We start from the raw sequence: 27,250 nt of genomic DNA, 5'->3' as shown, positions 1-27,250 counted from the left end.
GGGCCCGAATGGCTTCTTTGGCCCTGTCCATGGCTTCATACAAATAGCCCATTGCGGGCTTCTCACCGTCAACCAACCGAAGAACCTTTACCAAAGGTTCAGTAACGGCGCACAACTCCTGCACTCCCGCCCAGAAGTCTTCCTGGTATGAAACTAGTCTGCATACAACCTCTCCTTCTGGTTTGCGGCTCATTGACAAAGCACGCCACTCCTCTGAAAGAAACATTCTCTTCACATCCCACATAGAATTCAAGAGGGATTGAAGAGATATGAAACTCGTGGCAAACCGTGTAATGGCGGGGCGCACCAACTCTTTGTTGTTGGTGAATCTTCTCATCAAGCTAAGCACAGATGTATGATTATATATAAATTTTGTAATTCTTTTTTATGAGTCAACAATATCTTTGAGAAAGGGAATTTTCCCTATGTCCTCTAACATCAAATCAATACAATGGGCAACACAAGGTGTCCAAAATAAAGTAGGATGCCTCTCTATAAGCATTCTATCAGCAGCAACATAATTTGCAACATTGTCTGTTATGACTTGGACAACATGTTGTTCACCCACCTCCAAAATAAACACATCCAGCAAATCACATAAAGTTCTTGCATCTTTGATTTGTGCAGATGCATCAACAGATTTGATAAACATAGTCCCTTTGGGACAACTAACCAAGAAGTTTATAAGGGTTCTCCCCTTTTGGTCAGTCCAACCATCTGACATAACAGTGCATCCTGTTTGTGCCCATGATGCCCTAAAATCCTCCAATATTTGGGTGCAGTCACGCTTTTCATTTTGAAGAATCCAGCCACTGAAATCATGATAAGAAGGGATTTTGTACCCCGGGCCAACACCGGCAATAGCATCAACTGTAGGTTGGAAAAATGGATTATTCCTTACAATGCTGAAAGGAATATCACTCCATAGGAGAAATTTTGCCATCAACCTGTCAGCTTGTTCTTTATCAATTCTTTTTAGGATTGAACCGATAGATGGCTGTGAACCAGGTGTGGTTCGAGGAACAAAAAATGATGATGCAGCTACCGGATTGACTGACGCTGCAGTAGAACGAGTGCCACTTGGCCCACTTCCTTCAGCTGACCTTTTTAGTTGCCTTTTGAGTTCTTCTTTGGCCTCTCTAGTCTGCTCTAATTTTTCCAATGCTCTCATGGCTTTTTGGATAAGTTCAACATTTGTATTTATACAGGGCCCCACATCATGTCCAGGGATTTGTGCAAGGTGAAACTTCAACCTGTACACCCCCCCGTACATCTCCTTTCCACACAACTTGCAACTCAAGTTTTGTCTATCATTCGGAGCACGAGGTACAACATATTCCCAGAAAGGATCTAATTCCCTTGGCATGTTTGTTTTTGAACTTTGAAGTTGCAAACTTGAAGTCTTGAATGGTGTTTTGGTGCAGTTGTGAACCTATGGGAAAATAACTTAATAAGGATTAGGATTACAATTTAGCATTTACAAAATTACAAGTTACAAATTTACAAATTACAATTTAGTATTTTAATTTTTAATTTTTACATTGATGATTGAATGAAAATTCAAGTTACCCATAACCCAACCTAAAACAACCATTCCAAAGTTCAAAGTTTCAAACACAAATTACCCAACCATTCCAAACCCAAGTTACCCAACCAAATGGCAAAAACAATGAAAAATTAAAAAACATAAACAATGTTTAAAAAAAATGAAAAAAAAAAAAAAAATTGGTTCCCATAGTCATACCAAGTTACCCAACCCAAAACAATGAAGAAATACAAAAAATTCTTTAAAAACAATGAAAACAAAAGAAAAATGGTGCCCATACCAAGTTTCCCAACCAAAAACAATGAAAAACATACAAAAACAATGTTTTTAAACAATGAAAACAAAAAAAAAAATTAATCCTCATACCGTTTCTATGGAGAAATCTGTGGTCTCTTCTTGATTTTCTCCTCTAAGCACTTAGATTTCGCTGAAAACCCTCTTCAGCTTGGTCTCCAACAGCTCCTCCTCCCTCCGCGCGCGCGACTGTCCAAATGAGCAAATGAAAAACCAAAAAAAAGTTTATAAAATCGTGTTGTCCAAACCCCCCAGATTTTTTCTTAAAAAATCGCAATTTTTTTGTTTTTATCGCGATTTTTTTCAGAAAAAATCGGCAAAAAAAATTACCGCGATTTTTTCGTACAAAAATCACGATTTGATCGCGATTTTCACAACACTGCTCTCAAGTCGCATATCAAATATCTAATTTCTAAACGAAATGGGATTCTTCCTGCATTTTCTCCACAGAAAATTTTGGGTGGGAGCTAATTTAATTTAGTAATATTGATCATAATTGGATTACCTAACTTTTGGTAAATATACATTAATACGATAATTTAAGTCAATTAAATATGTAATAATGCGTTGATATATATAGGTCGATATGTTTTGGCACGGGTGGAGTCCGGCACAGTTTGGCGTTATTGAGGAAGAGTTCTATTTAAAGAGTTGGATCCTCGACAATTCAATGTTGTTGCAATTGTTTGGGGTTTGCAAAGTCCCTCTTATAGCTAAAATCAAAGCAACTTTATTAGCTTGGAATTTCATAGACTGCGTAAAACTGTAGATATGACAAAACCCGGTTAGATGGGTTATTGCAATTTTCAGCCTTGTGTTGCCTGTGAGTGTGTCATTCGTTCAACAAGTGATAGTATATATCCCACCTTTGAAGAGAAGGTTGTGTGGGAGGAAATAGTAAATGAAATTTGTAGATTTCAATTCATTGTTTTTCCAGAGAATCATTATTATGCCTCCATATCGATTTTGTGTGATGCAGGGAACAAACAAAACATTTTTATGCGATTGATCGAAATTGTGAAATCCCATCCCTTGTCGTTTTGTGAAATTCATTAAATTCTAAAATCAATTGTCTAATTGAATGGTTATCTATATAAAATTTATACCCTAAATCATTAAGTTGATAATTGATGTGGTCGATGAGGTTATGGATGAGTAGATTAGTAATTCTTACATCGTTTGTCATTAAAATGAATGGACCTGTGGCGTATAGTCCACAAAAGACAAACCACACACTTTTAGATTATATTTTTTTTAAGAGCGTTGCGTTAACACATCGAAGAGCAGGAACGAATCGCCTCAAGAAGGAACTTCTTGAACTCATTTATTTTATAGGTACATTGTAATAAGTAGATTAAAAAAAAGGAGTGCTCGAATACAATACACACAATAATTTATATTAAGAAGAATGTATATTTAAGGTAGAGTTTCATGCTTACAATTGACTTGCCTCACTCACTCTCAAGTTTTTCATGCAAATTAGATGCCTCGGTGCACTATATCAATGCACATGGTTCGAAACTTTAATAATTTTCGTTGATATAAAATGGAACAAAATCCTTGAAAACTTAAAATACTTAATTTTGGGTTTTATTATTTTTAGTTTTGTGCCACATATGAGTGGGAGGTTGAAGAGTTGGCACGATGGTTTTCCAATGCAGAATACCCGCTCACTTATTTATTTCCCATCTCATTTGCGACTGTTGGCCCGCGGCTTCGCACGAACGTTGGGTGGTCGATGTGAGGAAACATGCTAGAAAATAAAATTAGCAAGTGGGCAGAAGAAAGAGATAAGCGTGTTAAAGGGCAAGCAGGTTTTAGACCTAAACATTCCACAGTTGATCATTGTATAACTTTAAGGCACATCATTGAAAAGTTTGGGAGAAAAAGGAAGAAGTCTTTTGTTTGTTTGTTGATTTCAGAAAAGCATTTGACTCGGTTCCTAGGGTTAAACTTTGGCACAGAATGTAGGAACTTGGGTTTCCTAAACATTTGAGAGTAGCTATGCATAGGCTGTATGAAGAGGTGAAAGTCAAAAGTAGAACTTCAGTGGACATTTCTGAAAGTTGTAGAAGCGATATTGGGGTCAAGCAAGGTTGCCCACTGTTTCCTACCCTTTTTGGTTTATATATTGACAAGCTTGAGGAGTGGTTAAATTCGCAAGGGGGTGATGGTATCTATTTGGCCAAGTTTGCTATAAGGCTTCTTTTGTATGCAGATGACCTTATTTTGATTGCTAATTCGGCTCTTGGTTTGCAAGAGCACTTACTATCCCTTGAGAATTTTTGTAGTAGTGTGGGGATGCAAGTCAATATCAGCAAAATGAAAGTAGTGGTTTTCTCTAAGAAAAGAAAACATAACCAGCATAATTTCTACTTTGAAGGCAACATTCTGGAAGAAGTTGCGGATTACAAATATCTCAGAATTGACTTCAACAAAAATCTAAGGTGGGAGGGTTGTAGAAAGAAAAGAACTTTGGGGGGTTGGAAAGCATTTTATGCTTTTCAAAATTGGTGTAGAGAGGCAGAGTTATGGGACTAGAAAACCACTCAAACTCTTTTTGGACTTCTAGTGATTCCGAAGATTCTCTATGGTTGTGTGAACTATGGGCTAGCAGTGCATCTGACATGCAGTGGAGACAAATTGAGAAAATTCAGAAGCGTTTGATTACAAACAAATTCAAGATTAAAAGTGCAGTTCCTTATGCTATCTTGTTAAGTGAAATAGGGTGTTGGAAAAGATTGTCTTTAATGACAAATTGTGCAAAAAAAAAAAAAAAAAACTAAACTAAAAAACTTGGATGCAGAAAAATAACAAATGGTTTAGTAAATGGGGTATTTTCTTGAATGCGTGTCCCATAAACAACAAAGAGAGATAATATTTTGTTATGGATAAGTTCCACATGCATACTTGGGATAAGGAGTTAGGAAGAAAGAAAAAGTACTATATTGAAGTGTTTAATCCCACTCATAGCCATCAACCAAAAGCATACATAGAGGCCAATATCCCTTGGAGAGCCAAAATTCTTATTGCTCAGTTAAGGACTAATTCTCATCAACTCTGTTGTGACACAGGGTGCTGGAAAAGGCCAAAAGAAGTGTGGGAGGAAAGAGTATGCATTTTTTGTTCTTTCAGAAAGTGGAAATAGAAAAACATTTCATTTTAAAATGTGAGGCCTTCAAAAACAATAGGGAAAGTTATGCAGATATGCTGGCAGCGAGATCTTGGGATAATCTATTTAGCGACGGGTTTGTCGAGAAGCTAAAAGCATTTATTGTGAAGCTTCACAAAAAAAGGGCGAAATACATCAAGCAGATGAAGAAGCAATTTGTCCCATAGGCTATCTTTAGCCTTGTGGACGTTAAAATAATTTCTTTCTTCTTTCAATGCTGCACTGAACACAGCGACCATACACTGGAAGTTCCATTATTTAACCTTTTGGTTCTCAAAATTATAAAAAAGAATCTCTCGACTTTCTAGAATGAAAAACACTTATATCTAGATACTCATTATTTTAGAATCCTTAAAATTACAGTGGACATGATTTCAAAATATCTATAATGAATACAGTTCTTCCTAAGCCACTGCATTTTCAAAAAGCCATCATTACACCTGGAATCATGTGCACGCCCAACACTCATATTTTAAAAAATATATGTTATGATATGTGAAAATGTGCACACTCGAATGATTAAAACACAGGAGTCGTTAGCTGTCTCACAGCTTACAAATTCACAGTCATCTTCTAATTATAACTCTCCTATAACCAGCTACAAGCTCTTGATTTAGGGTCTTCCATGGATACCCCTTCCACCTTTCTTCTAATAGCGTCTGTCTTTACCAGAAATAAATAACACGGTCGTTATTTTTATGTTATTTAAAAACACATGTTATTTTAGATATGTTTTAAATATATAAATAAATTTAGAGTTAAAAAAAAGAGTAGCAACATTTTTTATATCTGGAATTTTGAATTAAAAAAATACAATAAAAAAATGAAATTAACAAATTTAAAGCAAAATTGAGCTAAGTTTTCTTTAATAATTTAGAGATTATTCATAATATGCAGTGACTATGCCATTACGAGATTATTCATAATCTTTCATATATATAATTCATGTTTTAATTACTTTAATATTCATGTTAAGGTGTGAGGAATTTAACCGTTAAAAACAACTGTTATTTTTTTGAATGTTACGAATTCCAATTTCATTAAAATATTTTTTTAATGATGTTTATATTACAATAATAAGAAGCAAATATTGACATCAAGAATTATAATAATCCTCTACTTAGTATAATAAGTATGATAAGTATTGTTACACATCGTTACATATAGCAGTTAAAAACAACCAGGTAGAACATCAGTGAATTGTAGTGGAGACATCGGGTACTATTAATAGCGTAAAACTCAAAATATTATTTGATTTTGGTGCTATTGATAGTTTCATTTCTTCATATGCATTAGATAAATGTGGGTTGGTAGCACGTAGACAAAACGATTCCAGACAGGTAGAAATGGCTTCAAGAGAACTTCAGTCTGTAGACTTAAGTGTTGAGGAATGCAAAGTTGATATAGGGATTTGTTCGACTAAGTTAAAAGTTTATGTCACAGCCCTAGGAACTTATGACCTTGTCATAGGGATGGATTGGTTAGAAGTTCATCAAGCATGGGTAGACTGTTATGGGAAAACAATTCTCTGTATAAATGATGAAGGAGAGATGATCCAAATCCAAGGTATTAAGAGGAAGGTATCTTTACGCTTCATCTCAACAATGCAAATGAAGCATTGCTTAAGAAAAATTTGTCAGGTATATGCAGTGCAAGAAGTAACCAAGGAGAAAGGACCGTCCTTAGAACAATATCCAATATTAACTGAATTTTCGGATGTTTTTCCAAAGGAACTACCAGGATTACCTCCTGAAAGAGAGCTGGATCTCACAATAGAATTGAAACCTATTACAAAACTGATTTTTAAAACACCTTACATAATGACAGCGCTAGAACTTCAAGAATTACAAATTCAGTTGAAGGAACTATTGGATATAGGACACATTTGACCCAGTATTTCACCTTGTGGTACTCCTATAATTTTTGTTAAGAAGAAGGATGGTTCCTTGCAGCTATGCATAGACTATCGAGACTTAAATCGAGCTACAGTAAAGAATTGGTACCCAATGCCTCGAATTGATGATCTTTTCGACCAAATGAAAGGAGCTTATGTCTTTTCAAAAATCAATCTATGATCAAGTTATCATCAACTAAGAATTAAGGAAAGCGATATACCTAAGACTGCATTCCGAACACTCTACGGGCATTATGAGTTCATTGTGGTACCATTTGGGTTAACCAATGCATCAACAATATTCATGAACCTTATGAATAATGTTTTCCGCAAATATCTCGACCAATTTATACAAGTCTTCTTAGATGATATTCTCCTCTACTGCAAAAATGAGAAAGAACATGAAGAACATTTACGGATAGTATTATCTTGCCTCATGGAACGCCAGTTATATGGAAAGTTATCCAAGTGTTCTTTCTTTCAGAAAAAGATTCATTACTTGGGTCATATTATATCTGGTGAATTGACCTCAGTAGATCCTGAGAAGGTAAAGGCAATCATGGAATGACCAATACTGAAAAATGCGCATGAAGTGCGAAGCTTTATGGGTTTAGCTGGCTATTATCAAAGGTTTGTAGAAGGATTCTCCAAAACTGCAAAAACTATCACAACCCTCCAGCATAAAGGAGTTAGGTATGAATGGACTGAGGAATGTCACAGAGCATTCTCTAAAGTTAAAAGATTGTTGACCAGTGCACCAATCTTGCGAGTGCCTGATATGGACAAAGATTTTATTGTATGTACTGATGATCCAAGTAAGGGTTAGGTGTAGTATTAATGATGCAGGAGCATCTAACCTAAGGTTAAATGTTTACTAAGGGAGTTGGTTCCCTAAGTTAGGATTTAATTATTTATTGTATTTTCCTATAGTTTTAGAAGAGAATGAGAATTATTGTAAATAGGAGAGAGTTCGAGAATATTTGGGAAAGAGTAGAGATATTTGAGGGTTAGTTAAATCTCATCTAGAGATAAGGGATTGGGTGAGTTTTTATGGATCATGAGATATATTGTGGGAGTTTGTTTAGGATCTAGAACCTACTTTGGGTTCAGATCCACTTGTATAAATCTAGGTGAGTCCATGAGGGTGAATGTGAGTGAGGAATGAGTGGCCAATGATTAGGCCAAGAGTTCTCTTGTAAATACTTTTATTCTTTAATGAATTATTTTTGAGATTTTATATGCATACATTTTGTGTGAATATTTCAGTTTTATGTTGTGTGTTAATTTTTAATTTGCAGGACCCCTAGCCTACGACATCATTTTGATATCAGAGCTTGAAAGTTTTTTCCCAGGGTTGTTTAAGGACATTCGCATGTTGTCACTATTAATGATGCCATATCTGCCTGAAATCGTTGTTAGAGAGTTTGAATTTTGTTAAAGTTAGATGTTGGCGAGCATGAACGGAAGGCAAATCCGTAAATAGCTGCGTGGATTGGATTGTACCACTACGAATTGAAGGATGTTACTGTTAGCCGCTGGAAGAAGATTGAGTTGGTGGAGATAGCGTAAGGGCATGAAGTAGCTATTGCTGGTATCATTGCCAACTGCTCGATCATCAATTCAAATAGTTGTGCGTAGAGTTGTGCGAAGCAATGCTTGACTTCGTGCTTGTGGACACTAAGTTGGAAGTTGTGCCCATATTTGTGTGAGAACACTGCATTACAAGGATTACAAGTATTAACAACATTGTAAAGACTCTATTAAAAGTGAGGAGGAACCAACGCTAAGCGAGTTAAGAATCTTGAAGATGGCATAAGGTATTAAACTGTGTGAAAGTCAGATGGATATGGTAGACAAACAACGAGCCGAGGAAACCATTGGAACAGGCTTGATTTTCACGGTATAGCATTGGCAGGAGTATGAAGTGCAAACGTGATTGGAACAGGGAAGTTTCATGAAGATAATAAGCTTGGAGAGGGAGGCTTTGGTCCTGTTTACAAGGACAATGCAGAGGGCGGATGACAGTTTCTCAAATAGATTTTCATGGTAGATAGACAACGAGTCGAGGAAACCATTGGAACAGGCTTGATTTTCATGGTGCCCTCCAGGTATTGCACTAAAATCTCTTTGTCTTTAAATAGTCAGAGGAGTTATCATCCAAGCATGCCCCACAAAGTAGAAGGTACCGTATGACTATGGACTCTGAAGCCATGCTTGGAGATCAGAAGAAAATGAGCTACCAAGATGCTGCCATTATGCTTGACAAATAACTGGTTTGTAGGTAGGACATAAATCGCTGGATGGGGTAGCGACAATAGGGTCAACATTAAAATTCTTTAAGATTTTAGTTTGAAGTAAAGTTTACTCTTGGTCTGGAGCAAGGATTGTTAATGGAGAGTTACCTGTATGTTGATATGTGTGGAGACTAAAAAAGGGTGGAGCACGGTTTTTGGGATGTTCTGTAAAGTAGAAGACACTACACCACTATGGACTTTGAAAACAATGCAAATGTATGCTCCTAGACCAGAAGAAATCAAGCTACCAGGAAGCTGCCAATGTGCTTTGACAAAGAACTGTTTCGAGTGCAAAACATAAAAGGCTGGACGTTGTATCAACATTATATGGAGTAAGTTTTTGACAATGGAGAGTCTGTTGGGATGGCAGACAATATTTTCTATATGAGTCACAACGCAACTTAAAATAACTGTTCTGAAGATAAATGAAGATGCAGGGGTTGGGGATCATTAAAACTAAATTCTTCATGACTCTTATATAGTTTTGAATTGATTATGTGAGATGCCTGCACAAAGAATGGCATTGGAACATATTACAGAGAGTCTGTTAGCAACTTGAAGAATCGATCTTGGGACTTGAGATGTCCTCCCAAATTCAAACTAGTTCCCCTTACCACCTCAACGGACATTAGAACAACATTAATTGGCCAGTCGGTGTTTGGTGAGCGTCTGGATTTGGTAGATCTGATCTGATTCACTCCTTCATGAAGCTACCTCTGGAGTCGAAGATGCAAGGGACTATCTTCTGACATCTCGGGATCTGAAACGACTACTTAGGCCTGCACATACTCTGCCCTGGAGTCTGCCTTTACTCTGGGTGGCAGCGGGACAGAGATCTTCTTCAACTGATTGGGAGGGAATTTTTTCTAAATCTCTCAGGCTGCAATCAGACTCCTTGCCACCTATAAAGTTCTTTCTCCATCGGACCACCCAAATTCCGATTGCATATCAATCTTGGACTGACTGCGGAAGTGTCACTGGGTGGGACCCCTACTCCATCGTTCATAGGGCAAGATGTGTATTTGGGTGGGACCCTTACATACTTGACCAACCGATTCGTTGTATACCTTTGTTTTTGACAGAGTTTGATTGGTCTGGAGGGCAACAAGTTATTAACAGTAGGCTAAATGCATTGATTCGTTGGTATTGGCCTGGTTGACAGGCCATCGCGATTGGCGATTGACAAGCCATTTTGAATACGCTTGATTGACTGGAGGCATTGTAGTCTAAATCTACTGAAGGCGGGAATTACCGTAGGAGTTTCAAAGTAAAATAGAGTAGCAAGACAATTCCAGTGGATCGAGGTTTTGAGACTGTTATAAAACAGAGAAGCAAGACAATTCCAGAGGACCAGGGTCCTGAAACTTTGCTGGCAGTGTTTTGAAATAGAATTTTTTTGCTTCAGTAAGGATTGAAAGCGTGAAACTGCTTGTTTTCTCTTTTGCCATGGCCAAGGTTTGACTGTCCTTCACAACAACTAAAAGCGGTCTCTGTAGGCCATTTTGATTATGCTTGATTGGTTGGATGCGTTGTAGTCTGAATCTATTGAAGGCCGAAGTTTCAAAGTAAAACATAGTAGCAAGACAATTCCAGTGGATTGGGGTTCTGAGATTGTGGTAAAATAGTGCAGCAAGACAATTCCAAAGGATCGGGGTTCTGAGACTGTGCAAGCAGTGTTTTGAAATAGAGTTTTTTTGCTTCAATAAGGATTGAAAGAGGGAAACTACTTGTTTTCTCCTTTTCCATGGCCAACTTTTGACTTTCCTTCACAACAACTAAAAGCTGCCTCCGTAAATTAGCGATATGATGTTCACCAGTAAAATAGAGCAACAAAACCAACATCTGCAAACGCATTAAGGAATACCAGTGGAGCGGGGATTATTGGAGATACAAATAAAGAATCGACAAGCCATTGTGATTGGTTGGAAATGGAAGAGATTTTGAAACCGCCAACCTCCTTGGATATTTTGAATCCGCCAACCTCCCCGGATGTTGCAAAACTAATTGGCGTCACTGTTATGGTAGAAGACCAATATGCCCGATCACTATCTATCAGTCAAGGTGTGGACTATGCACAATCGACCAAACAGGATACGGGATGTGTTGAGAAGAAGGACTCTTGTCCTCGCAAACACAAGGCCATAAAAGCAACTTCACAGTCCAATGGATTAGTGATCGAGGCCAACGGTTACTGGGACAAATCGATAAAGTTAAAAACCCAAGCATTGGTGGGACGATGGGTCTTTGGTCGATTTAACAAAGTACAAATGAAAAAATGGATGGAAACTTGGTGGTTTCCTATCCTTAAATATCGTCCACGGGTCAAAGCTCTTCAAAATGGCTGGTATGTGTTCCACTTCTTGACTCCAATGGACATAGATTTGATTGCAGCTCAACCATGGGTTTAGGGATGTGGATATTTAACCTTACAACGATGGACCTTCGTTTTGACCCTGCTATCGATCTGCCAAGGCAGAACATCTTTTGGGTCAAACTCTCAGGTCTTCCAATTGAACTCTGGACCAGAAAAGCCATCACAGACATAGAAAATGCCATTGGAAAATACTACCACCTAGATGAGGGCAGCTTGGGTGGTTTGGATAAACATAGAGCATGGGTTTTGGTGGAGAGATCGATGACAGGGTGTCTACCTGCAAAAATTGACTTATACTGGGGCCCCTGTTCTCGCAAACAAATTGTTGATTATTGGGCTATGCCCTTCTGCTGTCTCTACTGCCATGGAACATGCCACCTAATGTCTGATTGTCTAGAGCGACTCAACATGTTCTCTCGAAAACCAAGCACCTCTACCAATGAAGGGAGGCGGGCTTTTGCTCACAAGCATTCTACCAAACTTCATGCCAGGACTGCGATTTCATCCATAAATATCTCATCTGACCCTACTCACTCTCCCTCGAATTGCCCCCTTTGATTGCTAATCATCTTCCTACCTATACAACATACCACAATCCTATTATCAAATTGCCTACCCTTGCAATCACAAATCCTCTATCATCCTTATTAAATCAGAAATTGAGGCCTCCGGACATTCAATCATAGCCCATTGATGAGCCTTGAATCAATGACCCATATTTTAATTCCCCTATCAAATTCGAAGCCCCATCTGACAGAACGTTCTCTCCTTTTTCGAAAGACCTGGAGCTTGAGACCCAAGCCAGAGAATCTCAAAACACAATGGAACCTTTGTCAATCAAAAAGTCCTTCTTTGATAACCAATGGAACAATTCCATGTCCCCAAAGTCTCCCCATCTCCCCAAGCAGATCTTGCATCATTTAGGGTGGGACATCTTGATGTAAATCTTCCTACCTCTCGGGTCCTTAGAGCAGAGCCTCCCGATTGTGATCTGCCTTAATGTCAATCCTCTCTCTAAATGTTCGTGGTCTGGGATCGACCCACAAAAAAAGATCCCTGAAAACCATAATCGAAATCCATAATTCTGGAATAGTATTTTTACAGGAAACTATGACAAGCAGGGACAAGGCATGGGCACATTTGCTACAGATCTGTCCAAAATGGTATGTCTGTGCAACCAATGACAATGGACTCTCTGGTGTATTAGCAGTCATGTGGAATCCAGAACTATACTACTTCAAAGCTTACAACTCTAAGTTGTGAATAATTATTTTAGGTGGATGCAGAGGCACTAAGACCCGGCTTCGCATCATAAATGTCTACACTCCATATGCAAATAGAAAGGACTTCTGGAACTGTGCAGATTTCAGTGGCCTTTAAGATCTCGAATCTCTCATTTTGGCAGGAGACCTTAACTTCTCAATCGACTCTTCAGAGACTTGGGGCTCTCTTTATCGCCCAAACTCTTTGGGAAGCTATTTCAAAGATCTTTTTTTGATGAAATGCCTAAGAGACATCATGCCGAATCCATTGGGCCCAACTTGGAGGAATGGGAGGCAGGATGAGAAGGGATTAGCCAAGCGACTTGATTGCTTCTATGTTCGAGCCACTTTAGCTAGCAACCTAAAGGATTTGCAGTCCAACATCCTTCTAATTCAAATCTTTGATCATTTCCCTATCTTGCTACAGTGGAATGGGATTCATAGCCATAAATCCACTCCTTTCAAATTTAATCATTTTTGGCTAAAGGACCTAGTCTTTATTGCTCTGGTTCTTTCATCTTGGTAATCCCCTAGTGAAGAATCTGCTCCTTAGAAGATGGACAAAATCAACCAGAAGTTGCGATCACTTAAGGCAAAGGTCAGAATATGGGCAATTAAAAGGAGATGACCGAATATTTAGGATCTCACCTCCATTGATCAATAGGCAAAAATTCTAGACCCTAGTTCCCCTAAAAAAAAAAAAAAAAAAGAGATTCTTCAATTGGAAATTAGGAGATCTAAAATCCTTCAATGTCAGGCTGAGGAACTACAATAAAAGAGCATAATTCTATGGATTGAATCAAGTGATAAGAATAGCAGATCTTTTCATAATCATGTCTTCTCTAGGCGAAAAAAAAACTCAATTTGGAGCATCAAATCAGAATCAGGAGAACTCCTTACCAGTGAACGAGATATAGAAGCAGAGGCAAGGCAACTTTTCAACAATTTATACAGCGCTAGGCCACAGGCTCCACTTTGCAAACAGTTGGCAATGTGTGATTTATTCCCTTCTTGGACCAATCCGAAGGACAACATTCAAATGGAAAGACCTGTAACACAGGAAGAAGTTCTCCAAGTATTAAAAGACCTGGCTAGAGGAAAAAGTCTGGGACCTGATGGGTGGACCATGGAACTCTTCTTGCATTTTCAAGATATAATGATTGAAGAGCTTATTGAAATGGTTGAAGAATCCAGGGGTCTTGGCTGGGTCTCTGGAGCCACAAATGCAACCTTCATCTGTCTCATTCCCAAGGTCTCCAAACCGATATCATTTTCTGACTATCGCCCAATTTCATTATGCAATACAATTTATAAACTCATATAAAAAACAATTGCAAACCGTCTTAAGCCTCTCCTGTCCAAACATATTTCTGAGGAGCAATTTGGTTTTCTTAAGCATAGGCAGATCCATGACGCGGTTGCAATTGCCCAAGAGGTCATTCATTCAGTCAAGAAAAACCATTTGGATGCCTGCCTTATGAAGATAGATTTATCAAAAGCTTTTGATTGTGTTGACTGGGAACTTTTGTGGATGATTTTGGCAAAGATTGGCCTGGGTAGAACAATGATAAATTGGATTAAGGCATGCATAAAATCTGCTTCTTTTGCTATCTTGATAAATGGCCTCCCTACAAATTTCTTCTCAGCCTCCAGAGGGCTCAGACAAGGCTGTGCGATGTCCCCATTACTATTCCTTATAGTCATTGATGGCCTAAGCAGGAAAATCAAGGCTGCCAAATCACAGGGGCTCATATTAGGATGCAAAATTGTGACTATCTCCTTGTCACATCTGATATTTGTGGATGATTTGATGGCTATTGGGAAGGTAGACCCCAAAGAATGGCTAACGCTTCATGCTATCCTTCACGACTTTGGCCTTGCTTCTAGCCTTTACATGAACAATTCCAAGTCCATCTTGATTTCAAATGACCCAGATGCAGAAGTGACATTACAGATTGCTCATACTTTTGGGGTAAAAACTGTTCATATGGATGGAGGGATCTGATACCTGGGATTTATATTGAAACCGAATGGTTACAAAATCCGTGATTGGGACTGGCTCATTCAGAAAATTGAGAAGAGGCTAAACCATTGGACAAACAAGTGGATATCTCTTGGGGGCCGACTTGTTTTGATAAAATTTGTCCTTCATAGCATCCCCATCTACTGGATGCACATCTTCAAGTTACCAAAGGGTGTGATCAATAAATTAAAAACCATCACTTCTCGCTTTCTATGGGCTGGTACAAGCAGAGAAAGGAAAATCCATTTGGCTAGCATGGATTTTATCAATCATCCTACTGCCCTTGGAGGTTGGGGGACTAAAGACATCGCCACTTTCAATATGGCTCTCCTCTTAAAAAAATTCTGGCGAGCAGTTTCCAGCGAAGGTCTTTGGCAACAAGTAATTGGCGCTAAATATATGCAGAACAGGGAATTTATTTTGTGGCTGCGTAATGGTGCTCTGGATCCCTCACACATCTCCTATTCTTGGAAAAGCCTTTTATTGACAAAACACTGGTTTTTTGGTAATCTTAGGTGGGCAGTTGGCTCCGGCTCCACTCCTGCAATAGGCCTTGACTCGCTCTCAGGCTTGATTGGCTCTCATATCCTATCACCTGATCTCATCATCTGCCTAAATAACATGGGTTTATTTGTGATCAAAGATTTAGCAAATACAGCCCTATCAACTCCTTTCTATACTCATTGGAAAGAGCATCTACAATCAAAACTTCCGGAGGTGATGTTACCAGAATGGCAAAATTACATAACCAATCTAAAATTGTTTGGGATAGTCCTCCTTCCAAAAGTAGACAGGTTGATCTGGTTTGGTGGCTCACAGCAGGGGAGGGTTATTGTCAAGGAAGCATACAATTTAATCTCCAGGCCCACGAGACAAATGCCAGTTTACCCTTGGTTGGTGAGGGCTTGGAAATGGAATTTTCCCCTGAAATTGAAATGCTTCTCTTGGCTTGTTGCCCATAACCGCATTCTCACATGGGAAATTTTATGCAAGAAGGGTTTCCAAGGTCTGGGAAGATGTAGTCACTGCCTCTCATCTGGAGAGGACATATTTCACCTCTTCATTTTCTACCCCTTTGCCTCTTTTGTTTGGAATGGGGTCCTCCACATGATGAGATACCCTGTTGCTTGGGAAGGTCCGGACATTATCACTTGTCTTGGTCAGTGGTCTCTGGAACACAAATCACATCGTTCACTGACCTTCTTCATCATCTGGGGCATCTGGAAGTCTAGAAATGCCTTCATCTTCGACCATGTTCCACCGAACATTTGGAGAACATGCTGTAGTATCCTCTCATATTACTCTGAATTTTTGGTCCCCTTGCCCTCCATTGACTCTCTTCGCTCCCCTCCTAGAGACCTTTGGTCCTCTTATCCTGTAGGCTTTTTCGATGGCGCATCATCTTCTAACTCCTGTGGATGTGGAATGGTCATTCATATCAGCCCTGACCTCTTTTATAGGTTTTATTGGCACTGTGGCTTGGGATCTAATACTTGAGCTGAACTTCTAGCACTTTGGGGGGTCCTCCATTGTACCCACTAGCTTGACATCCGGTCTCTCTCTGTCTTTGGTGACTCTAAATCTGTTATTGACTGGGCTAACCACTGGGGTTCCCTCATGCGCTGGAGACTTGGAAATCTCGAATCAGAGATCTTACAGTGGTTTTTATTCATCTTCCCATTTTGCACATCTACTGATCTCAAAATAGTGAAGCAGATCGATTATCAAAATTGGGTTGCTGCTCTGTTTCGGATCGCATCGTCTTCCAGCAGTTCTGCTCTGGCACTTTGACAGGGGAAGGTTCCATCCCATTATAACATGGGTCTTCGACTGCAGGGTTCTTTGAGTGAATTCTGTTTTTAGACTGTGCTGGATTTATGGCAGTTTTCTGACTGTGTCCTCTGATTCACAAAGGGGTCGGGACACATTCAGCTCTAATTTTCTATGAAGATATCTTGCATTCAGGGCCACCTGTTTTTGATCTGCTTCCTGTCTCTGGAACAAATTTTTATCCTGGTTTTTCTGCAGGGGACGAGACATCCTGCACTTCACCTGATAGGTTCATGAGATGACTCCTTCCGTGTTTTTTCTCTGGGATTACTCTCTATTTTTTTGATTAATTATCTGATTAATGCATGAACGTATCTCTGTATCTATGTACAGGACTGTTAGTTCGATTAATTAGCTCAATGTATCTTTTTACAGGACTGATGGTAAAAGTATGTTAGTTTTTATATGGATGACAGTGAGAAGTTTTACTCTTCGACCAATGTACTTTCTCTTTATCAATTAATTGAAAGTGTTTTTTCATTCCGGAAAAAAAGGTATTAAACTGTGCTACGTTGAAATCTGCGTTTGTGAATTCAAGAAACATGGAGCATGCCAGAAACCAGAACATGGAAGAGTTTGGTGCCTCTCAGTAAAGTCGAGCAAGCAGACTCAGAGGTCACTGGAGACAATTTTGATTTGCATTTAGTACAACACACCATTTAATAGCGACGCAGTACTTAAAGATTGCGCTGGAGTTGCATTATGGATATTGTAAGTATGTTGCAAGAGTTTTGATTGCGTATTGTTTATGAACCAATGTTAAAGCCTGTGCGTGAAGGAGCCATCGTATTGGAGGAATAGTAATCAAAATTGTGACTGGTAATGCCCTGTGTTTTAATGGCCAAATATTAGATTTTAGCTAGCACCCAGCAATTGAATTAGTTCCCAACCATTGAGTAGAATGCCCAACGCTTGGTCAATTGGTAATGGAATTGATGAATGCTAGTCTGCGTTGAATAATTTAAACTAGAAGCTACCAAGAAATTGTGGTCAACTTGTGTGATTTGAAGCATCACTGTCCAAAGCGTTGATTGCTGGGGCGTTGGAACGTGGAGCCATTCTGGAATGTTGTGTAGCTGTTGAGCCATCTTGAGCCATAGAGTGTGGATCCATACAGCCATCCTGAAACGTGTGAACATTGTTGAGCCTGTAGCAGAAAGGCGCAGCTGGAGCTTGCTACCATTGGAGCTATGTTGAAGAGCTTTTGCTTCTGAGATTTTTGAAGTTAACGATTCTTGAGAAGCAGTTCAGAGGTATATTTGAGTTGCAGATTGCTGGAGTTTTCAAGCCGAATATGTTAATTTGGAGAATGCGATCTGGTTTTCTTATAAGCGAGCTCAAGTGTAAGTAAATTCCACTGTTCCTATCAGTTTAATACTTGTAATACATTTTCAAAAAGTCGTATAGTCACTGTTGGAGACTCTTCAGAAATTTGAATTGTTTTTTTTAAGAATTTGGGTCTTATTACTGGGGAAATTACCACACCAAACAAAGATCTGCCAAGATTGTGAAGTTAGGAAACGCATGGAGAAGTGTCGCCTGACATTAGAAAACTCATTGGTGTCGTAAAGAAGTGCGTGAGTTGTTGCGTAGGAGATTGGCACCAGCGTCAATTTAAACCTGTAGCATTCATCACAAGAGCACGACCACCAGATTTCTCCTGGAATGAGACGTTTAAAATTCCAAGAATTGTCTGAGTCTGCGTAATAGAATATATGAAGTGTTGGAGGCTGCAGGGTCCATGTTGAGAGAATGCCCAAAAGGAGGTGTTGAGAGAAGGAAAATATTAAGAAGAGAACATGCATGGATCGAGATTCACGAAATGTAAATATCCAAGTCGACTACCACAGGTTGGAGAATTCAGAAGGAAAAATCGTGTTGCTGCCAAAACTTCGATGAATGCCAGATCGCTGGAAGAGAATTTGTATCAGCATGAGAGGAACAACATTATGTTAAGAGTTGCGTTGAAGGGAAAGAGTAGTCACTATTTTTTTAATTGATGTAATATTTAATGGTGAATATCATGTCTATATTGGTGGGGAAATATATTGAAACCTGTGCTGATTAATTTTGTAATATAATCAACGCTGTAAGTATGCTGAAATTTCTGCGTTGAGATGGGGCAACCTGAGTGATTGGAAGCCATGAATATTAAAACCCATGCTGGCCGAAAGAGATCACAAGAATTCGTTTTCCAAGTTACATAGGTGCCGCTAATGTTTTGATGCTGCATTGATATGCCTTAGATACTTTATTAAAGTTTTTCATGCTGGGCTGATGTGCCTTGGATATTAGGATGAAATCATGTTTATACTGTCTTTTCGCAAAATTGATTGGAAACACGCACGTGAACTTTCCATCCACTTACCATAAATAATTAGTGTGGTAAATTATTAAAAGGAGTGGAGGCATGCACATTTAATATATGAAAGAAAATAGTGGAAGATGAGCGGACTCTTGAATATGAGAGAAAGTTAATGCTTGCTAAGAGAATGAGTGGAACTTGAGAGAGATTTAATTAAGTTGAACATTGGCTTGAATTAAAAATAAAGTGGGAATCATGAATGTATTCCAAAGTATATGTACTGAGTTGCAAGAGTCATGAAAGCCAATGACAAAGTGAGTAGGGTTGAGCCAAATTCAAGGAGTTAATGTTTATTAAATAATTTAGTTGAATTGAGTCAAATCAAGTTTGAAAGAAATTGAAGATAAAGTTAAGTGGAATCAAAGTCTAAAGTTTCATATATGTGAAAACATGAAATATTATGAATTTCAAGTGAGTGTAGTCAAATCAATATGCTCATCTTGAATTTGATCCAAAGTCAAAGTTCATTGGTTGTAATTGGGTGCATGATCGGTGGAGCTTAACACCCAAAATTCTAGTTGATGTACTTGCATCAATTGTAGATTGCAACAATTGCAGGTGATTGGAACAAAAATTGTAGCGACAATCAGATAAAAATGTACAAAGGACAAGCAGAAGTTCTCAGTGAATGAGCTAAGGAGGTGCAACAGCTAGAGGAGCAAGGAGTGCTCGGAAAGAAGGTTCAAGTGGAATGAACCATTGGCCAAGTTTAGGGGAAGTAACTTGGCAAGGTGATAGTTCGATTGTAGTTTACAATGAATGAGGTGAAGTTCGTGAAAGAAGAAGAGATGAAGAAGACTATGGATAGTCATTTGCAGAATTCAGAGAAAAGCCACAATGATGCCATAACAATTGGCATAAATGATGAAGAATTTGAGAAAGAGATTGTTTAGTTGAGGGCACAACTTAATGTGCTAATAGAGCTACTATAGAATCAGAAACATGGATGGATAATAAAGAGGACAGCCAGATGGCCAATCAAGCAGTTGATTGCAAGGAGACAAAAACACAAGTTGAAAGTTTTGTTAATGGAAGTAGAAAAACTCCAGATAACCAAGATGAATGTATGCATTTGTGAACCAGAATAAGGATTGATGCTTGGTGAGGACGATGATGATGCTGAAATGAAATATGTTGATATGAACGTGGGTTCGATTCCCACAGATGGCGCCACAAACTGTTTAGAAGATCAACATAAAGACTTGAAGACAAAATCATCTATCGAGACTATAAAGCCTTATGTTTTTAAATCTGACAATTGGTGTGTGGATGCAGGATGTGTTGCAAAGAACGCTAATTTTGTTTCATGCAGGGATGAAGACTAATTTATTGAAATGTGTAATATCCCCAATTTTGATTTTCAGCATTAGAGATGAGTTTGGGGAGAGGACGCAATTTCGGCACTGGGACTTACGAGGAAAAGAGAATATTGCAGCTCTACTGGAAAGTGGGGACCACAAGAAAGAGAAATTCGACCCAAGGAGGGAACTCACACTCTTGGAAGAGAGAGGAAAGAGAAGGGAGTACGAATTAGGAGAGAGAGAGAGTGGAGACCACAAGGAGAGAAGGAGCCACAGATTATAAATAGAGCAAGAGACACTCATTTTGGTCATTGATTCATCTATTCAAAAACTTGTCTTTGACATAACACGCTTGAGCGGAAGCCAAGTCTAAAAGTGTTGTTTAGCACACGAGTGTCTCTGAGCGAAGATCTCAACCCTTGCTTCGGTGGAATTCGAGTGCCAGCCCAAGGAGGGAGTTCCATCCTTCTCCGATTGTTCTAGCAGTGGGAGTGCGAGTTTGTGTGGAGGAGACATTAGCAGCAACGCAGGGACTACGCAGTGCTTGGAGGAGACACACTTGGGAGTTGAGGAGTGAAGGGAGTTTGGGCCTAAAACTTGAGGTGGAGTCCGGGGAAGTGTTTTGGGGCCTTTTCCAGCATTTTGGCGGAGTAGCAAACACAACATTTGCTACAAGTTACATCTTTTGCTTGTGGAGGAGGGCCAAGCATTTGGGGTCAATTTTGGAGTGTCAAAACTAGGACAAACCCTTTCTGGGTTTTTCTGGGTTTTTGACAAGGACCTCAGAAATAATTTGGTAGAATTTTCTAGGCAGATTTGAGGGGTCAAGCAGGGGTCCAAATTCAACCAACAGCTAGGGGAAATTTGGGCTGAAATTTCGAGGTCAACATTTGGCCAATCCCTTCGTGGGTTTTTGTGGGTTATTGGTGGATAGGTCAGGGTTGATTTCCCGAAATTTTCTGAGCACCGGAGGAGGCCCTAGCAACTATTATTTGTAGCCAATAGGGCGGTTTTCATTGGAATGGGCAAAGTTTGTTAGGGACAACCATATTGCATGTTAGAGCAGCTGATTTTATCACCTATATATTGTTAGCTTGCCTTGACCAAGCTCAAGTGCATGCTTTCTGATTTTACCTTTGTACCTAGCAATTATATTAATAAAATGGTTCAACACAACACAATTTATGGAGATTTTTGGTTGTTTGATGTGTTGTAAAGTTTTGTATATGTTTTTACTATGTTTGCTTTGTTTATCATTGTAAATTTCCATTAGGAATATTACAGTGGTATCAGTTCCATAATCTTGGCTCAGCCTGTGGGAAACCCTTTGTTCTATGACAAGACTAGAATAAAAAGCTGTAATATCCCTTATCAGGGATATCCCTCAAACACAAGTAAACTCCAACTAGAGAAATAGCAATAGTGCAACATACAATAATAGTAGTGAAACATACAATAATGTATACATGGAATATAAGTAGATACTCGAGAAATGCAGAGAGAAATGCTAAGCCATTTTATTATACTGAGTAATGGAAAGAGTACAAGAGGTGATCAGAAAGATAGCACCTCGAATTGCACAAGGCAAGTGAAGAAATACACTCAGAATGGTTAGGAAATGGCCTCTCTCTGAACTGCGTCCAAACTGCCGGAGAATTGTTGTGCTGCTGCTACTGCTGGAATCAAATGAGGATTTGGGGCTGTTCCCCTCCTCAGAAAATGCTAAAACTTTGGAATTAGCCTCTGCTCAATAAACTGAGAAAAGCCCAGAAAGCTTTTCTAAAATAGTTGACCCCCAAAAATCACCCCCTTGGGGATCTACGCGATCCCTCAAGGCTCTGCGCTACCCCTGAAGAGAATCCTCCAAAAATCTACCCAAAGCTCTGCCAAAATCCTCCAATATGCAAGCGCTGATCCCCTGCTCAATATCCAAGCTCAAATCCTCCACAAAACCCCAGTCCGGAGCTCTTACCAAAGAAACTGCGTCCTCCCCTCTCAAGACTACGCAGTCATCACAATGCTCAGCTCCTCCTCAACTCCAGAAATCGCTCCTCCAGCAAAATACTGATGAAACTACCTTGCCCGAGCAGGCACTCGAAGTCCCTCGGGGCTAAGGGTGAGATCTCCGAACGGAGACACTCGATGCACTAAACAGTGCTGCAAACAGGCTAAACAGCCAGCGTGCTCTAAGTCGAAGTGATTAGCTCAAATGCAACATAATCGAATGATCAAAATGAGGAGGCTCCTCTCTCCTTTATAGCGTTGGCCTCTCTCAAAACCCTAAGGCCCACCTCCTCCAACGTAGCCTCTCTCTTGCCACGTGTTCCTTCTCCATCTGCGCAGTCCCTCCAATTGTCTACGTGGGCCCCTTCTCTACGTGGTCCTTGGGCCTGTTAGCCCTACTACGTATCTCTGATTTCTAAGGGCCAGAAGTGAGCTTGGTCCATGGTCACACCCAAGAGAGACTCATAACGGTTACTTTCTCCTTCCCTCGCACCGCTCATTTTCCTTTCATCGGTCCTACCGCAATCGCATCCGTGTGTGTACAAAAGCCGCACCCCTCTACTTCTGCCGATGCGATATTGCGATGCGATCCTATCGCAAATCACATCCATGTATGCATAAAGCTGCGCACCTCTGCTTCCGTCGACGCGATATTGCGATGCGATCTGATCGCAATTGCACATCGCCATACGTAAAAGCCCAAGATCCTAAATCCGATTCGGCGACTCGCCCGATCACTCCCCCGCTGTCCGATCAGCTCCGCTAAGATCTAATGGCCCACACTCATTCCTCTCTCACTTCTTCCGATATCCCTCGCCAAGCCATCTCCACCGTCTATCCACCCGATCCGACGGCCAGTCTTGCTCCTCCATCCGACTATTCCACCCACTGCACAGTCCGCGTACCTTAACCATTCCATGCTCCCAAAAGGACGAAGGTGACCAGTTTTCAGTACCAGGTGCATTTCCTCCTCAACAACCACATTCAAGAAACAGTATGGCCGAGAAGGAAAAGGACAGAGCACGAACAGGCAAACGCATTTAACAGTTATGGGACTTCATCCCATACGACACTCGAGCCACCTGAGAGGACAGCAGAGCGCAGGGAAAAGATCAGATTTATCTACTGAAGCAAGCAATCGCACTCAGACTCCATCACGCAGTTAAAGCTATTGGTGGTTAATTATGACCCCTCCATACTTAGAATGGTCTAGTGCCTTTGTAATGAAACTCTATATATACCCAAAAACAAGATGAAATCAGGGGGATGGTTGTTGTTTTGATGTAAGGTTCAACTTCTGGAGACTGTAACTGCTTTGATACTTGCAGTGTCTCGTCAGCATTTTTAGCTAATACAAGCTTCTTTTGCTGTTAATTGCTCACTTTCCAACTCTTTTCTTGTTCTAGGCTGTGCTTGATTTGCATTTTTTCCTGAACTCTTGATGTTTAGCATTAGAGGGGCTGTCATCCCACCTCTGTGTTTGAATCTTGCATGTATCAGTGAATGTGTCAATCAGGTTTCTTTTCACTTAGTGGCAGAGAGCTGTCATCCTGTCTATTCACTAGGGAATTAGATTTGCAGACCTTTTTACTGGTTGTAGCCGGCCATCATAGGGTCCTGTGCATCTGCTGGTGTGGTCAGTGTTCTCCATATTCACCCAATCCTTAAATTGTGAGTAATTGGTGGTTTAAAGCCTTGTAGTCTGGGGGTGTTCACGCATGTCTATAGTCAAGCAAAGTAGGAGTGGTTATCTAGCTTGAATATGCATCATTCCTTCCATTCACCCATTTCCAACATCAAGTTGAGTTTGTGATGTCTCGAGCATCTCCGAGCTACAACCTAGGAGAGTTTCTTGGGGAGATAACATCGATTGGCATCGTTGTCGGGGAGAGGAGATTGAAGCTCAGCTTCCTTGGGAGAACGACACAATTCCAGATTTTGATGATAGACAAAGTCTGGGCACATTTTTGGTTGTAATCATCTATCTGGTGACTCTACTGGAGAACCTACCTGGTGGCGACTCCACGTTTCAGTTCTGGCTCAGTTTGTGAGGCATACCAGGAGAAATCCTCAGAAATCACCAGCTGACCCAGTGCATGACCTTGAGAAGATAGCTAAGCGAGGGAAAACATCACAGAAATGAGCATTAGGATCAGGTAAGCCCAAGAAAACTTATGCGTCTCTGAAAGATAAGGTTATAGCTGAGGATATACAGTTTGAAGATTTAGAGCCTAGCACTGTTAGTAAAGAAATACCTTCAGAGATTCATACAGCTCCTTGTTCAGTCAGTTCCCCTTTGGATCTCAGTCCAAAGAAAGCCCCATACAGTCCATCATATTCCTTCATTTCTGTCATCCATCTCATTACTTCCTACCATTCAATCTGCCAGTATCCTTCCACATATCCCGGTCATGGCAGGCCAGCAAGCTCCCACGAAGATGGAAAGAATCATAGCTGCTAGGTATGGACCCCTGGTCTTGCCTGTTCCTTTGAATGCCATGCCTGTAGGAGAGTATCAGAAATATATGCCCAAGTTCACTGGTACAGAGGGAGTAATAGCTGAAGAACACCTTGAATATTTCTATAGTTATGCTGATAACCTAGATATCAGTGAAGATGATGTGTGGATGAGTGTTTGTCCAGAGCCTTGATGGTGAGGCTAGAAATTGGTTCAGAGAATTGCCCCATAGGTCTATAGCAGACATTGAGGCCTTAGATGATGTGTTCCTAAAGCATTGGGGGGATAAGAAGGATCTGCTCTATTATCACACTGAATTTGGGAACGTGCAGAGGGATGAGCTCTCATCATTCTCAGATCCTAAGATCAACAAAATGGCCAGGATGATTGAGTCATTAGCCTCTGAAGTTTCCAAATTAAGGGTTGAGCAGCTTTCTAGGAAAGCAGGAGCTCCTAGTGCCTTTTCTCTTCCAAATCCAAATCCATACAGAGCAGCACAGGAGCAGTTGCAGAGTTGGCAGAGAAGCACAGAGACAAACGAAGACCAAAGGGTGAAGACCCTTTTCCAGAGTATAGTCATGGAAGAAGAGCAATTTGAAGAAGAGGATGAAGTCCATGGTATGGAAGACAAGGGTAGTGCCCCCTTCTTAACCAAAGCTGCCTATGAAAAGTCATTATCCAAAGGCCCTGCTCATAATTTTGTTGTACCTGCAGAACAACAAGCTTATAAGCAGAAGCGACTAGCAGCAGGTCCCACCATCCTTGAAGAGCCTGAGCCTAAAGCTTGCCCAGCTTCTGATGACTATGCATCTCTGCAAATTGACCAACCTGCTGTTATCCTCAGCCCAACGATCAAAAAGGGTGAAGAAAGCTCCCCATCATCTTGTGCTTCTCTGTCTATTCAAGATAAGACCACTCATAATTGCCTCCTAGGCTCCGAGGCCAGCTATAACTCAATGCTCAAGGCTGATATTGATAATCTCAGTCTTGATATCATGAAGCTTGCCCGGATGGACTCAACACAGCTTGAAAGGGCAGTTTGCCAGATCATAGAGGAAGAGGATGCACAGTTTTGGGACACCTCCTTAGATGTGGACTGTTCTAAGAAAGATGTAGGAGCAGGTGAAATCTTTGTGTCCCCCACACAAGAATACATTGGTTCACCATTTATATTAATTGTGCAGGCCACAGATGACACAGTGAAGTACACAACAACCATTGTTATTTAGCGGATGTACAAATGCTCCCAGAAGAACATCCAAGGATGAGAGTATACAGAGATGGGGTGAGATACAAACCATCTCTACTTGATAAGGTCAAATGCCCTAAACTTTTTGAGGTAGATGATCAAATAAATCCGATTTTGCAAATCTTTGATGAACTTGCTGACCAAGAGAAGGGGAAACAAATTTTGGTGACTCAGCGAATGGGCAGTTTTTTTGAAGATTTTGGTCGTTTGAGGTTTCAAGCCTTAATGTTGTAAATGTGTTCTTTTTTAGTGTAAACTTAATTAGACTCCATGCCCAATGGAATACTAGGCAATGTTTTTAGTCTTTTTCTGATGGATAAGGCAGTGGTCTACGGTTCTTGAGACCTCACAGGGAGGATCTCATCCCCAGAAGGAGCCAGTGTTAGCCCTGCCACATATCTCTGATTTCTAAGGGCTGGAAGTGAGTTTGGTCCATGGTCACACCCAAGAGAGACTCATAATGGTTACTTTCTCCTTCCCTCGCACTGCTCATTTTCCTTTCATTGGTCCTATCGCAATCGCATCCGTGTGTGTACAAAATCCACACCCCTCTGCTTCTGCCGATGCGATATTCGATGCGATCCTATCGCAAATTGCGTCCATGTATGCATAAAGCCGCGCACCTCTGCTTCTGCCGACGCGATATTGCGATGCGATCTGATTGCAATCACGCGTCGCCATACGTAAAAGCCCAAGATCCTAAACCCGATTTGGCGACTTGCCCGATCACTCCCCTGCCTTCTGATCAGCTCTGCCAAGATCCAATGGCCCACACTCATTCCTCTCTCGCTTCTTCCGATATCCCTCACCAAGCCATCTCCACCGTCTATCCACCTGATCGGACAGACAGTCTCGCTCCTCCATCCGACAATTCCACCCACTGCACAGTCCGCGTACCTTAACCGTTCCATGCTCCCGAAAGGACGAAGGTGACCAATTTTCAGTACCAGGTGCATTTCTTCATCAACAACCACATTCAAGAAACAGTATGGCCGAGAAGGAAAAGGACAGAGCACGAACAGGCAAATGCATTTAACAGTTATGGGACTTCGTCCCATACGACACTCTAGCCACCTGAGAGGACAACAGAGCGTAGGGAAAAGATCAGATTTATCTACTGAAGCAAGCAATCGCACTCAGAGTCCATCAAGCAGTTAAAGCAGTTCGTGGTTAATTATGACCAC

General features: G+C 40.3%; 1 protein-coding gene across 2 annotated transcripts in view; it reads left to right on the top strand.

The window, feature by feature from the left end:
• The window catches only part of LOC149153551 (OVARIAN TUMOR DOMAIN-containing deubiquitinating enzyme 4-like), a 374,498-nt gene that overhangs the window by 178,231 nt on the left and 169,017 nt on the right, over positions 1 to 27,250 (top strand). Inside the window, exon 1 of one of the 2 annotated variants that reach the window (XM_089441046.1) lies at positions 17,732 to 18,032. The exons of the other annotated variant lie outside the window; for it this stretch is intronic. Coding sequence (XP_089297172.1) covers positions 17,984 to 18,032 — 49 coding nt within the window. The 5' untranslated portion in view covers positions 17,732 to 17,983. Of the gene's footprint in view, positions 1 to 17,731; positions 18,033 to 27,250 lie in introns of those variants that run through there. 2 annotated transcript variants of the gene reach the window in all.

This window comes from Pinus tabuliformis, chromosome 9 (genome assembly GCF_031772625.1).
Source record: "Pinus tabuliformis cultivar Carrire ecotype Pingquan chromosome 9, CPIR1, whole genome shotgun sequence".
NCBI classification, from domain to species: domain Eukaryota; kingdom Viridiplantae; phylum Streptophyta; class Pinopsida; order Pinales; family Pinaceae; genus Pinus; species Pinus tabuliformis.
The sequence above is the reverse complement of the archived record's forward strand: the minus strand, read 5'-3'. Positions and strand labels throughout refer to the sequence as shown.